Source organism: Coenobita brevimanus, chromosome 101, assembly GCF_032717465.1.
Source record: "Coenobita brevimanus isolate Jiangsu-jjx chromosome 101, ASM3271746v2, whole genome shotgun sequence".
In the NCBI taxonomy this organism is placed as follows: Eukaryota; Metazoa; Arthropoda; class Malacostraca; order Decapoda; family Coenobitidae; genus Coenobita; species Coenobita brevimanus.
This window is the reverse complement of record NC_137054.1, coordinates 3,391,705-3,405,993: the sequence shown is the minus strand read 5'-3', so window position 1 is coordinate 3,405,993 and position 14,289 is coordinate 3,391,705. Positions and strand designations below refer to the sequence as shown.

The window sequence follows — 14,289 nt, the reverse complement described above, 5'->3', positions numbered from 1 at the left end:
CAATTACAAGTCAATAAACTCTACTGCTAATGTTTTATGAGCAATGAAAAAAATACCGTATGTATGTTCTTCATGGCCGGGTAGCAACACTTCGGGAGTGTCTATGACCCTGAACTTTATGACACTACGATACTCTGTTGTTGGTAAGTTCTTTTTTTTTTTTTTTTTTTTTTACTGACTTCAATAATAGCATATATGATATAATAAAAATCATTTTGTAACTAGTAAAAAACGTCGAGATAATTGATGCTGCTCATCGAAATTGCAGGACTAGCCCTTTCTACCCTTACGGAGCAGCAGGTGTCAACGAAAGACGTCCTCGAAGGAATTCTGGCACTCACGAACGTGACTGTCGGACAGGGATAGAGAGCGGTAGAAAATGAAGGCAAACTCCCTAAAATAACTAAAGCTTTATTCGACGCAACAGTAGATGCAGGCGTATATGTAGTGGTCGGTATCAAGGATTGTGTAGGGAGAAGTCGAAGCTGAGGGAAGCCATTTTTATATATTTCTTTCTGTATCCTGACGATTTTATTCAACTTTAATATATATATATATATATATATATATATATATATATATATATATAAATTACTAAAAGGGTTAACCACAGTCTTTATCAACCCCATTAGTCCTATTGCAAAAATGATTAAATGTCTGCTATAAAAAATAATAAATTGCAAAAGACCTCACATCGATTCAATGAATTAACAAAATTTGCTCTACAGTAAACTTAATAAACACTTAAAATAACCTAATTTTAATCATACGTAGAAGTAGCTGCAATAAACTTACCTAAGTCTACTAATACCAAGTTGGTTCACTTTCCATCAGGGTGCAGGGAGGCGCGGCTTGTGTGACTTCAGTTGGCTTAAGTAACAGAAAATGTATAAAACCCAGACTCAAATTAAACATTTATAACAAGGGAAAACGAAGCAGGGGAATAAGTGCTTCCCTCACCCCCCTACACCTTCCCTCACACCCCCACACCTTCCCTCACACCTTTCAGTCCCTTCCCTCACTTCACCGAGCCGAAAAAAAAAAAAAAAAAGTCATGGTCTGAGTAGTGCAGCACACATCCATTCTCCGTCATGGTCAGGAATCAACTGAGCTGAGTGAGCTCAGCTGGTAAGTGGTGTTTCGTGCCAGAGCTAGTCGACGTCACTCCGATTCTCCGCCCCCTGCGCCAGCTTGGAGCCGTTTTAGAAGTGAAGTAGTGAACCGACTTGGTATTAGTAGACTTAGAAACTTACGGGTGTCATTCTCGAGGGAAAGGACGGGGACGCCAAGTGGGTTGGGATAAAATTTGCCATTGTGCCTGATGAGGCTGCAATCATGTGCGATGCCGGTTGACTCGGCTTCGAAGGAGTTCCCATCTGTAAAAAGAAAGCGCATAGGACTTAAAATGTCTATTAATGTGAGTGTCAAGTTAAAGAGAGAGAGAGGGAGAGGGAATAAACTGAAATCAATATACTACAATCAAACCCATATGTGTCCTACCGCAAATTAAAATCGTCTGATGGAGGCTGGATTGTTAGTAATTGTGGTCCCAGGCTCATCTGAACATGACCTCAGTGGAATGCAACCTGACGTTTGCCCCTCTGATGTCTGCCACCCCTCTTCTGGACAAAAAGAAAGCCCCGATATATTTGCCTAACCAGGAAGAGACTCAGCCGGTGTCGTGTGCACAATCTTCATAACTAAGCTTCATACATGCTCATGGTATGTACGTGCTTTGGACGTACGCATATATATATATATATATATATATATATATATATATATATATATATATATATATATATATATATATATATATATATGAAATAGAAGGTGAGATCTATAAGTACCAAAAGGAAATATCAATTCCTTGGTTGTATGTAAGTGAAAATTGACCGACCGTAGGTCTAATGTATGCACCGTATGAAAGACGAGTGGTGTAATATTAACTATCGGTGTTATTTCGAAATTACACTCAATTAACAGAGGCTGAATAATGTGTTCACCAGTGAGTTCATGCACTTTTAAGAAATTTCTCTCCTATAAACACCTGTTGCAAATACATTATAACCAGTCAGTATATAAGGACTTGGTGGGGTGATTGTCCAGCTTCTAGCTCGGTCCGTTGCCTCATCTATATTAAAGTTTGGCTAGTTTAACTCAGCTTAGGTTCGATTAGGTTAGGTTTGGTCAGGTTGTTAGGTCATGTCAGATTAGGTCCAACCTCATTAGGATGGGTTAGGATTGATTAGTTCAGTTGGTTAGCTTCGGGTGTTTGGTGTGTGTGTGTGTGTGTGTGTGTATGTGTGTGTGTGTGTGTGTGTGTGTGTGTGTGTGTGTGTGTGTGTGTATGTGTGTGTGTGTGTGTGTGTGTGTGTGTGTGTGTGTGTGTGTGTGTGTGTGTGTGTGTGTGTGTGTGTGTGTGTGTGTGTGTGTGTGTGTGTGGATTATAAATGAACTCAGGCTATTAATATCTATTCAGTACACGAGGGTCATCAGGGCAGACAACAATCTTTGGACAGGGGTCAAATTTCGTCTGGAATACAACTCTCAGGGATCGAATTTATTTCAGATCTCCATCCATACTCCTCAGTGGTTATGGGTAAAGGGAAATATGGATTATGAGGAAGAATGTTTTCCGGCGCCTAATGTCATCAGTAACTGTAGCTCCATTACGGTTGAGAATTATATCCAAGTTCGTATGGCATTTCCTACTCAAAATCATCCCTAGAATCACCTCCCTAAGTTAGTGCGTCAGCTCCCGGGACCCTCTCTACACACACACACACACACACACACACACACACACACACACATTTCCCAAACAACCTTCTGCGTGTGTCAAATTAATATGACAGTAAAAGAATGAAAGATGATGAATATATAAAGAAGCAGTGAGATTCATTCACCAGAATCATTTGGCAAATTATTGTTTATATTGTATGAAACTAAGAAATCAAGATTTTCATCGTTTTTTAAATTTTGTTCGGAAAAAAAAAATTCCTGGAATCGGATGATGATCCGGATCACCACCAAAATCTCAAGGACTGTTCCTTGGGCCATACCCTACCCCTCCAAAAAATTTCAGCAAAATCCGTTCATAACTTTTTGGGTAATCCTGTTACAGACAAACAAGCCAAAGCCGGCAAGAACATAACCTCCTTGGCGGTGGTAATGATCGCAGTTTGTTGGACTGGGCTGGACTGAACATGAATGACCAAAAAAGACTTTAATCTCGATGGATTGTGAATGTTTTATATATTTTATTTTGACTGAAGCCAGACGATTTTCTCCAACCTAGGCAAGACCTACCAAGGCTGTTAAAGTGAAATGGCGTGACAAGACGGAAATTTATATTGCCAGGATATATTTCCATTCTTCCGTTTACCGAATCAGTCAGCTGATTTATTCTGTGAATGACAGACGCTTATAGATAAGTCTGTAGGCATCATTAACCCTGCAGTTACTGTCCTGTATATTAACATTGTTATCAATGACTACATACGTATTTTCTAAGTGCAATACATATATATCGTGTGTCGGTAACATGATGATAAACATGTTTTTCTGTCTTCAGTTATTATAGGAGGGTCAATAAAAATATGAAGAACATTACGTGTTTCCCAGCTATACTCTCATATCCAAAGATAAAAATGACCCACTAGATGGGACACTCAGTAGAGCCCATCTCTCCGGCAAGGGCAACGCAATTTACAAACCATTCTTCATAATGAGGTAATTTTTCACATCACTGATTAGGGTTTCACAAAAAGAGTTTTCCGGATCAAGAATTTGTAATACGATCCGGATTGGTCCCAAAAGTTAACAGATTGTTCCTTGGGACATGGGCTATCTGTCCACTGAATTTGGTCTCTTTTAGTTTTTGAGTAAACCTGCAAACAGACAAACTAACAAACAAACTAACAAAAAAACAGGGCTGAAAACATACTCTCGTTGTCGGAGAGAATAATTACTAAATCCTGTTGGCGTTCCTGCCCGTAGAGGAATGATTAGGGTTAATAATTCGTTTTTATTTTTTTTATTTTTTCATCCTCTCACTCAACATCCTAAACTGCCACGACTCTTATTTTTCACAGCTTGTGAGCATCCTTGCCCTTGCAGTAGGAAATAAACAAGTTAAAACGGAGTTCCTCCGTACATTCCCCTAAGGAAATACCTTTCGTCAAACAACTTCTCTCTGAACCAAAAATTTTGAAAAAAAGAAAACTCATAAAAAAACAGCGTATTAAGTGTATGCAGCACTTTAGGATCACAAAAGATTGTCACAAAAATCATGAATTTATTATCCGTTAGCTACTACATTCATAACCATCAATAACCAAGTTACTTCAATCATTTTTTATTTCATATGTGGAGGAAATCAAAAGAATGATAACTCATATGTTATAGCTTTCCAACCAAAAATGTAATTGGTGCTAGTGCTAGTGATGTATGGACTAGTGAGGTTGCGTTCATGATGATGGACAGGTTGGGATGGGAAAGGCGTTCTGTTTAGAGGGATCGCTGGGCATCGTACGGGCAGGAGGAGCCCTGTTCTACCTTGACGAAACGGGAGGTGTCTACGTTGATGTCCTCGAAGGCCTTCTGGCACTTACGAACATGGCTGTCGGACAGGGACGGGGAGCGGGAGAAGATGAAGGCGAAATCACTATAGTAACCAAAGTTGTACTCGACGCAGGAGTAGATGCATGCGTAGTTGTCGTAGTCGGTATCGAGGATTGTGTAGGGAGAAGCCCACACTGAGGGAAGAGGGGTATAGAAATTAATCCTTAGGTCAACTTATCCAGGGGAAGCCATTTTTATTTTATTGTTGCCTTATCCTGATTGTTTTATTGAACTAAGAACGTTTTTTCTTAATGCTAGGGTTAAACATAATCCCCATTCACCCCTTCTGATCGAGAGGTTATTTTCACTTGGAATTAAAGTGTCTGAGTTATTTTATATATATATATATATATATATATATATATATATATATATATATATATATATATATATATATATATATATATATATATATATATATAATTACAAAGGACGTCACCCAGATTCAAGGGTTTATAAATATTTGCTCTAAGTAAGCGTAATAAAGACTTATAATAACTTTATATTTATCAGGTCTTGAGGTAGGTGCAATAAACTTACCGTTGTCATAGTCGATGGAAAGGACGGGGACGCCAAGTGGGTTGGGATATAGTTTGCCATTGTGCCTAATGAGGCTGCCATCATGTGCGATGCCAGTTGACTTGGCTTCGAAGGAGTTGCCATCTGCAACAAGAAACAGTACAGGGATTATAATGTACATTATAGTGAGTGCTAAGTGACACAGACAGACAGAGTAAGAACGTGTAAACTGACATTTTTTACAGTTAAACCCGCATTTCTCGTGAAGTACACAGATTTTTTAACATGAATTCCGTTGACTGAAGGATGGGGTTGCCATTTTGCTCTCCACCATCATTAATTTGTGATAGAAATGGGATTAGGGGAATTTTTCTTTTCAAATAAACATGCAATGCAGTTCCCAAAGACGTCGGTATCACCGCATTTACTTGTCCCACGTGAGCATTAACCTTAGACAAAATTCAAGTAATAAACGTAATTGCTCTATACAGGAGACGCTGAGAAAGGCAATCAGTACTTACCATATTTATACTCGGCGTTGTGGCACTTTGCAATGGGGTTGTATGGATTATTGGTGAGAGCGTACATGTACCAGCTGCCGGCATACTGCAATAACAAGTAGGATATTTGTAATATATATATATATATATATATATATATATATATATATATATATATCTATATATGTTTATTATATACATACACACACACACACACACACTATAATGTTATGAGTAGATAGCAAGAGTAGGCTGCAATTTGCCATGTAAATTAAGATATAATGAGTAAATAAAAAGTAGTTCCTTTTAATATAGTAAAATCCTATGACAGCTACCTAGCAATAAACTCTTATATGGACACTTGTTTCACAAAATAATATTTATACACATTAATTATTTTTCGTAATCTGTCAGTGAGCACTAAAAAGAATATCTCAGTTTCCTTCATTAGCCCCAGTCCAGAGTGACTCCCACCTTCGAGTGGTTGGGCTGCTGCTGCCGCCACAGCCCCTCCGTGTCCACAGCAGGACATTTGCCTGGAACGACAAAGTCGGGGATCTTATCGGCAGCAGCGACGGCCACAAGGGCCAACAAGAGGCAGAGAGACTTCATCCTAACTGGTTGTATGATGCTTGCTGAATGAAGACCGCTGACTACACCGCTTATATATAAGCACCCAAGCCCAGCAGGGATAAGATATGTCACACTCCCTTTGGTGTCGACAGGTTTTCTCTTTAAAGCTTTCAATAAGCAGACGAAGAGTGATTAGTATATACATTTAACAGTAATGTCTACCGCGAAAATGACTTTCTCATGCTTGAATTATTTAATGTAATTTCGAAAGAATATTGCCGTAAGATTGTAACGAAACAAGTGGTATGAAAAATCATCACACCTGGCACCCTTCCGCAACCACCTGGTAGGGTTCAGTGAGAGTGGGCAGTCATATATATACAGCTGTGTGGGGCTATGCTTCAGTGTCTCCTTGCCTGCCATCATGTACAGAGCCTTCCTCATCGTCTCCCTTCTCGCCTGCGTGGCTGGCGACGCCATCCCTGACTTCGTCAAGCCCGGCAAGTGCGCCAAAGTCAACAATCAGGACAAGTTCGATTTAAGATTAGTAAGCACGACGCCACCTTATTCAAGGTTTCATCACCGTACTACTTGATGGGTGCTAATCATGGATTTTGTTTAGTCAGAATTTCTAATAAAATACTTTATATACCTCTGCTCATAAAACTCCATTGCCTCTCCATAGTACTCTGGCCGCTGGTACTGGACCCACATGATCGACAACGCCTACCAACCCGCCTCTACCTGTATCCACTCCAACTACGATTACTCGGACGCTGATTATGGCTTCAAGGTGACCACGGCTGGCTTCACGACTGCTAATGACTACGTTCAGTTGGAAGGCAAGATCTATCCCACCAAGGAGTTCCCAGCAGCCCATATGCTCCTCGACTTCCCCACAGGTGACTTCCCAAAATTTATCATCATCACTATCATCATCAGCCTAAACATCTTTTTACCCATTATATGGAAAGAACGCAAGTTCGGAGACAGACACAGAAAAACTAAAAATTAAAAGAACAAACAACAGAGCATCTTGAAAATAATCAATACATCCAGCCATTCATTCCTTTGACATTCTCAGTTTATCATAAGTCTAAAGTTCTCTCTCTCTCTCTCTCTCTCTCTCTCTCTCTCTCTCTCTCTCTCTCTCTCTCTCTCTCTCTCTCTCTCTCTCTCTCTCTCTCTCTCTCTCTCCTCAAAATTACTGAGGAAGAGACCATTCCTGTGACTGCGAAATTAGAAGAGGGGTGCAACATTTTAATCGCGTCTACTTAAACAAGGCGCAACAATTTTTATCATTCATTTCTACTCCATCTTTCACTCTCACATATCTCTTTCAAAAAAAAAAAATCCTTCTCTGTATTTATTTAACTTCTTTTTGCCCTTCCATAATCCTTCGTACCCAAAATCGCAGTATATATATATATATATATATATATATATATATATATATATATATATATATATATATATATATATATATAATATCCATCCATCCATTGCCAGACGCCATGTATCCCAAACGGGTTGGTCAAGGGCTTAGAGTTAATTGTTTTACAGGGAGGGGCACTAATCCTCCACCAACCCCACTTTATATATATATATATATATATATATATATATATATATATATATATATATATATATATATATATATATATATATATATATATTACTTCTCTCAATATGGCCATACTATTTTAACAATGTTTTCCCGTCTTTGATCAGTAAATATCATTTTTCACATTTCCCTCGAATCTTTTTATTTCTACTCTTAACCAACCCACGGAACCTTTGTATTTCCTTCATAAATCAGTTTTTAAATCTGTTTCTATTAGTTTTTAAACTTGTCACTCAAAAATCTCATTGTCATAGGTGAACGTGTGCATTATCACCTTTTTATGCAGTCGACCCTCAGCGGTTACGCTCATCTGTATTACGTGTTCAGATCTTTCGGAGAGGTATAGTGTACTCTACTTCATTTACAGTTATTTGTCTTTTTTGCAAGTACCTCATATTATTCTCAAGTGCTATTCACACTTTCAAATCATAACGTAGTTGTCACCATTCCAATATTGGGCTGGGATTGTTAAGAGAGTCCCAGCCCAATATTGGAATGGTGAAAACTAGTAAGAAAGCAGGACGATATGATTTGAAAGTATGAAGAGCACTTGAGAATATTAAGAGGTACTGTACTTGCAAGGAAGTCAAAATAACTGTAAATGAAGTAGAGTACACTATACCTCTCCGAAAGATATAAACACGTAATATAGATCTGAGCATAACTTAACAGTCGCAGCCCAACATCTTATTACTTTTCTTGGATGCTTTAACTCCCATAATTGTTTGAGGCTGTCCCTGCTCGTAAGACTGTTGATAACATTTGTCTCTTATTTCACGTATTTTCATATTTTCCGCTCTTCCTTCAACACAAGCACCACTCGTCCCTGCATATATCAATCTGTCTATCTATCTATCTATATATCTGTATCTATCAATCTATCTATCTATATATCTATATCTATCTATCTATCTATCTATCTATATCTATCTGTCTGTCTATATATATATATATATATATATATATAAAGATGTAGACAGACAGATAGTTTATTGATAGATATTGCTGTCAGTAAGCCTCTCATCTCTCATGGCAGGGTATGTTTTATTCTTTTTTTTTTTTTTTTTATGCGAGGAAGAAGGAACCAAAGGCCATGGCCCGCAGTAACAGTTCCCTCCAAGAGAAAAACAAAATACAAGAGAGAGCCAAATTCAAGATCCGATCATTTTGAGATGCCTGGACACACTGCGTTTGAAAGACTGGAGATCATAGGCAGCAGGAAATACAGACAGAGGGAGACAGTTCCAGAGCTGACCTGTTGCATAAATGAAAGACTGGGAGTAACGGTTAACTCTTGCATTAGAGAGTTGGACAGAAAAGGGATGAGAGTTTGCTGCCAGACGGGTGCTACGCGCCCGTCGTAGAGGTGGAGGAATGCAAGCAGACAGTTCAGCGGAGCAGTGACCATTAAAGTAGCGATAGAAAAGAGATAAAGATGCAACAGTGCGGCGAAGAGACAGAGGTTGAAGGAGTCAGTAAGAGGAGGAGAGTTAATGAGACGAAAAGCCTTTGACTCCACCCTATTGAGAAGAGCTGCATGTGGGGAGCCTCCCCACACATGAGAGTTGTACTCCACACAGGGGCGGATAAAACCTCTGTATAGAGTCAACAATTGTGCAGGGGTAAAGAAAGAGCGGAGTCGGCTTAGCACACCCAATCTCTTGGAAGCAGATTTTACAAGAGATGTAATATGGTCTTTCCAAGATAAGTCCTGAGTAAATGAAACCCCAAGCATGTTCAAGGATGATGCAGGATTAAGCTGAATATTATTAAACATTAATGGGTATACCTGTGGAAGATTTTGTCGGGTTGATAGGTGTAAGAACTGAGTCTTAGATGCATTAAAGACAACCATATTATTTTTTACTCCCAGTCAGTGATACGAGCCAAGTCAGACATTAGGTGTGCCATAGCCTCATCCCTTGTTTCTTGAAGTAACTGTTGAGATGGGCGTTGCGGGAACCGAATGGAAAGGTGAAGGGTGGAGTCATCAGCGTATGAGTGGATAGGGTTAGATGTACAGCTTAGAAGATCATTGATGAATAAAAGGAAGAGAGTTGGTGATAGGACAGAGCCCTGAGGAACACCACTGTTGATAGATCTAGGAGAAGAACGATGGCCGTCTACAACAGCGGCTATAGAACGACCAGAAAGGAAGCTAGCTGATGAAGGCACAGATAGAAGGATAGAAACCGTAGGAGGGCAGTTTGGAAATTAAAGATTTATGCCAGACTCGATCGAAAGCCTTTGAGATGTCAAGTGCAATGGCAAAGCTTTCGCCAAAGTCCTGAAAGGAGGATGACCAGGAGTCTGAAAGGTAGGTGAGAAGATCGCCAGTGGAGCGTCCCTGACGGAACCCATACTGACGATCGGAAAGAAGGTTGTGATAGGAAAGATGCCTTAAAATTTTTCTATTAAGAATTGACTCGAAAACTTTTGAAATACAGGACGTTAAAGCAATTGGACGATAGTTGGAGGGTTGGGAGTGGTCACCCTTCTTTGGACTGGCTGAATGAGAGCAAACTTCCAGCAAGAAGGAAAGGTACAAGTTGACAGACAAAGGCGAAAGAGTTTGCCTAGGCAGGGTGTAAGCACAGAAGCACAGTTCTTGAGAACAACAGGAGGGACCCCATCAGGCCCATATGCCTTGTTAGTGCTGAGGCCAGTGATGGCAGAAAATACATCAACTGAAGAAATTTTAATGTCAGCCATGAGGAAGTCAGAGGGGAGAAGTGATGGAGGAACAGCACAGGAATCGTCTAAGGTGGAATTGGAGGAGAAAGTCTGTGCAAAGAGATCTGCTTTATCAGTAGAAGAAATAGCTACAGAACCATCAGAGTAGAAAAGAGGAGGGAAGGATGATGAGGTAAAGTTGTTAGAAAGATTTTTGGCAAGGTGCCAGAAGGAGCGGGAAGAATTCGAGTTGGAGAGTTGAGAGCATTTAGTATGGATGAAATTATTTTTAGTAGAGCGAAGAACAGACTTAGCACGATTCCGGGCAGAAACGTAAAGATGATGTGATTCAGGGGTGGGTTGGCTCCGGTACCTTTTGTAGGCCTTCTCCTTGTTGCGGACAGCATTAGAACAAGCGTGATTAAACCAAGGCTTTCTTGCGTTAGTCAAAGGATATGAGAAAGGAATGTATGCTTCCATGCCCGAGAGAATAACCTCCGTAATGCGCAAGGCACACTCAGATGGCTCACGGCCATGGAAGCAATAATCATTCCAGGGAAAATCAAAGAAGTACTGCCTGAGGGCCTCCCAGTTCGCGGCTCCAAAATGCCACAGACGACGTTTCCCTGGAGGGTCCACAGGCCGTACCGGAGTGATAGGACAGGTTAACGTAATAAGGTTGTGATCGGAGGAGCCCAACGGAGAGAAAAGATTAACAGAGTAAGCAGAAGGATTAGTTGTGAGGAAGAGGTCAAGTATGTTGGAGCTCTCTCCAAGGCGGTCAGGGATACGGGTAGGGTGCTGTACAAGTTGCTCTAGGTCATTAAGGATAGAAAAGATGTAGGCTTGTTCACCAGGTGGATCCGTGAAAGGAGAGGAGAGCCAAAGGTGGTGGTGAACATTGAAATCTCCAAGAATGGAGATTTCAGAGAAAGGAGAAATGGACAGAATGTGTTCCATCGTAGAAGTAAGATAGTCGAAGAATTTTTGATAGTCAGTAGAATTAGGGGATAAGTAAACAGCACAGATATATTTAGTCAGAGAATGACAGGAAAGCCGAAGCCAGAGTGTGGAGAATTCAGAAGAATCAAGTTCAGGAACACGAGAGCAAGATAAGTCGTTGCGTATGTATACACAACAGCCACCTTTGGCTTTGAAATGAGTATAGAGAAAGTAGGAGGATACAGAAAAGGGTTTGCTGTCGGTTGCCTCAGACAGCTGAGTCTCCGTCAGAAAAAGAAGGTGAGGTTTAGAGGAGGAGAGGTGGTGCTCAACAGAGCGAAAGTTAGATGAAAGGCCGCGAATGTTGCAGAAATGAAGAAGAAGAGAGTCAGACAGTGGTTCCAGGCACCTCGAGTCGTCACCGGGAGAGGGGCAGATGGCGGGGGCATTTATGGTCCCCCCCCCCTGGGGACTCCGAGGCTTGATTAGTAGACGCCATTTTTGTTGATTTTTGAATAGGAAGTGTAGTGTGTACTGTGCATGTAGTTTGGTGAAGATAGTTAGAGAAATTTGTACTGGAGAGCATGCTGGCCTACTCTCTGTGTAACTGAGACACTGAAAAAGTTCAGCAAAGGGGGATGGTCAGGAACTAGTCCTGAGGGCTGATGAAACGGGAGCTCCAGCTCTCCCTGTCATCAGCTTTCCATCCACCTCGGGAGTACTGCCCTGCTCGACTGGTGCTACAGTCTACTCCTCGTTCACATTCTCCCTATAAACACGTGTTCACTTAGCCTTATTAATGGTTTATTACAACGAACAAGTTTTCTTGGTTTCGAGCTTGGGATTATTGCAGTTTTACCTAAGAAATGGACATGAGTGATAGAATGCACACTTTATTCCCTCTTGACTCATGGCTATCAGTCCCAACACTGTTGTTCGCAAGGTATTTTGTTACACATATTACTACCAGTCACAGCTTTAGGAGAGAGAGAGAGAGAGAGAGAGAGAGAGAGAGAGGAACATTGCTTATATACCTACCTGCAACGATAAACGTGCGTGTGTGTGTATGTGTGCTTGTGTGTGTATGTGTGTGTGTGTGTGTGTGTGTGTGTGTGTGTGTGTGTGTGTGTGTGTGTGTGTGTGTGTGTGTGTGTGTGTGTGTGTGTGTATGTGTCTGTGTGTGTGTTTGTGCTTTCAATTACTACAGTATTGTTGTGAATATCATGATTTTCTTACTCGTTACAGTTCTCGCTGCTCCATACGAGGTGATCGAGACCGACTACGAGACTTATTCCTGCATCTACTCCTGCATCGAGACCAACGGCTTCAAGTCTGAGTTCGGGTTCGTCTTCTCCCGCAGCCCCAACACGGACGGCCCCGCCGGCGCCAAGTGTGCCTCCGTCTTTGAGAAGAACGGGGTCAACTTCTCCAGTTTTAAGCCAATCTCGCACACGGCACAGTGTGTTTACAGGGCCTAGAGGCTCATCCGTCCCAGACTTTCTTTATGCAACTTTCCTTCTTGTTTGGCAATTCTTTACGATTGTCTTTCCCGTCTCCTCCCTTTGTCAGTGACCTAACTTTTTTTGTACCAGCTCAACCTCAGCCGCCTCGCTCTCCATGAAATTACGTTTCTCATTCCGACATACCTCCCCTTTTCTGATCTGTTTCAAAGTCACTTCTCACCAATTTCAGTTATATACTGTTACCAGCACTGATATAAAAATATGTACTGTATAATAAAAGATGAGTAAATTTGATATGTCACTTTCATCAGTGTATAATAATTATTATCAAATCTTGTCTCATGTTTACACTGGGTCGGGTGTATGCTTTGGATAGTCGGTGATAAGTGTGAGTAAATTATCAGTTAAGCTTAGCCCTCTATATTACGCAGGTCTAAGACTGATAATAAAAATACATCTATAAAATTTACTACCATTTAGGATGCAGACTGGGGAGAAGTTTCTACATATCAAGCAATCTCCGTGTCTTCTGTAAGAACACAAGCAGACTCGCCAACGCACGTCAGGTATATAACATCCATATGCTCCCTCTCCAATATCTGTCCTGTTTCCTCAAGATAAATACTAGACTGAAATAAAAATGAGACCATGAGTTCAGAAGAGTATTTTTGACAACTAAATTACCAGACAAGTGAAGTCTTCAAATTGAGCCTGGAGAAAATATGTGAGAGACAGAGAGAGAGAGAGAGAGAGAGATTTTGCGGGGTAGGTGTGGGTGTGTGAAATAAAATGAATACATACCATTACAGCCTATCTCCTACACAAGGTTCATTAGTGCAGACATCAAAATGTTTTAGCAGCCAATTACCCCTAGAATACGACAAACAAACATCGAATTTTACCATATTCATCCACACTTTCAGCTTACCACGCCTCCTCCCACCTCCAGAATCATTCCTGTGTGTTCCTTTAACCATGCTGTCTACAACTGCTCTTCACCTTCAGGGCAAAACGGCACCTCGATCAGAACATTATCTGACAAGTTTCCCTCACCTCTTCCTGACGTCCAGCCATCAGAGGTAGCCTTTGATGTGATCCAGTTCAACTACACAGTGTTAGATCAGGACATCATTCAGCCCTTCTAAGGTATCAGCTTAAATTTTAGTTGGAAATCACAGTCGACACGTTGCCCACTTACTGAATAGGCCCACACAACACAAGGCACGTAATGGAACACTGGACGGCACATGTACACTAAGAAGCAAATACCCTACATGAAGGGTGTAGAAAACGTATGAGACAACTTCACAAGGGCTGTTGCTTATTCGCTGACGCCGATTATGCAGTTATAGAAGGGTACAATAACTCT

General features: G+C 40.8%; 2 protein-coding genes across 2 annotated transcripts; one reads left to right on the top strand and one right to left on the bottom strand.

Annotated features, from left to right (window-relative positions):
• Positions 1-4,512: 4,512 nt before the first annotated feature.
• LOC145415108 (crustacyanin-C1 subunit-like) lies at positions 4,513-6,257 on the bottom strand. Its single transcript, XM_080284526.1, has 4 exons — positions 6,120-6,257; positions 5,667-5,751; positions 5,167-5,289; positions 4,513-4,760 (listed from the first exon to the last, which is right to left on the bottom strand). The coding sequence occupies exons 1-4, from the start codon at positions 6,255-6,257 to the stop codon at positions 4,513-4,515; spliced, it is 594 nt and encodes a 197-aa protein (XP_080140652.1).
• A 385-nt stretch (positions 6,258-6,642) lies between these two features.
• LOC145415112 (crustacyanin-A2 subunit-like) lies at positions 6,643-12,966 on the top strand. Its single transcript, XM_080284530.1, has 3 exons — positions 6,643-6,765; positions 6,904-7,120; positions 12,703-12,966. The coding sequence occupies exons 1-3, from the start codon at positions 6,643-6,645 to the stop codon at positions 12,933-12,935; spliced, it is 573 nt and encodes a 190-aa protein (XP_080140656.1). The 3' UTR covers positions 12,936-12,966.
• Positions 12,967-14,289: the final 1,323 nt, after the last annotated feature.

What these genes read in the sequence shown, in the direction of transcription:
- LOC145415108 (XM_080284526.1), bottom strand. Translation starts at nt 6,257, where the DNA reads ATGAAGTCTCTCTGCCTCTTGTTGGCCCTTGTGGCCGTCGCTGCTGCC. An exon ending in CAACGCCGAGTATAAATATG is followed by an intron (nt 5,290 to 5,666) that starts GTAAGTACTGAT and finishes TTCTTGTTGCAG; the next exon opens with ATGGCAACTCCTTCGAAGCC. An exon ending in TTCCATCGACTATGACAACG is followed by an intron (nt 4,761 to 5,166) that starts GTAAGTTTATTG and finishes CTCTTCCCTCAG; the next exon opens with TGTGGGCTTCTCCCTACACA.
- LOC145415112 (XM_080284530.1), top strand. Translation starts at nt 6,643, where the DNA reads ATGTACAGAGCCTTCCTCATCGTCTCCCTTCTCGCCTGCGTGGCTGGC. An exon ending in ACAAGTTCGATTTAAGATTA is followed by an intron (nt 6,766 to 6,903) that starts GTAAGCACGACG and finishes GCCTCTCCATAG; the next exon opens with TACTCTGGCCGCTGGTACTG. An exon ending in GCTCCTCGACTTCCCCACAG is followed by an intron (nt 7,121 to 12,702) that starts GTGACTTCCCAA and finishes TACTCGTTACAG; the next exon opens with TTCTCGCTGCTCCATACGAG.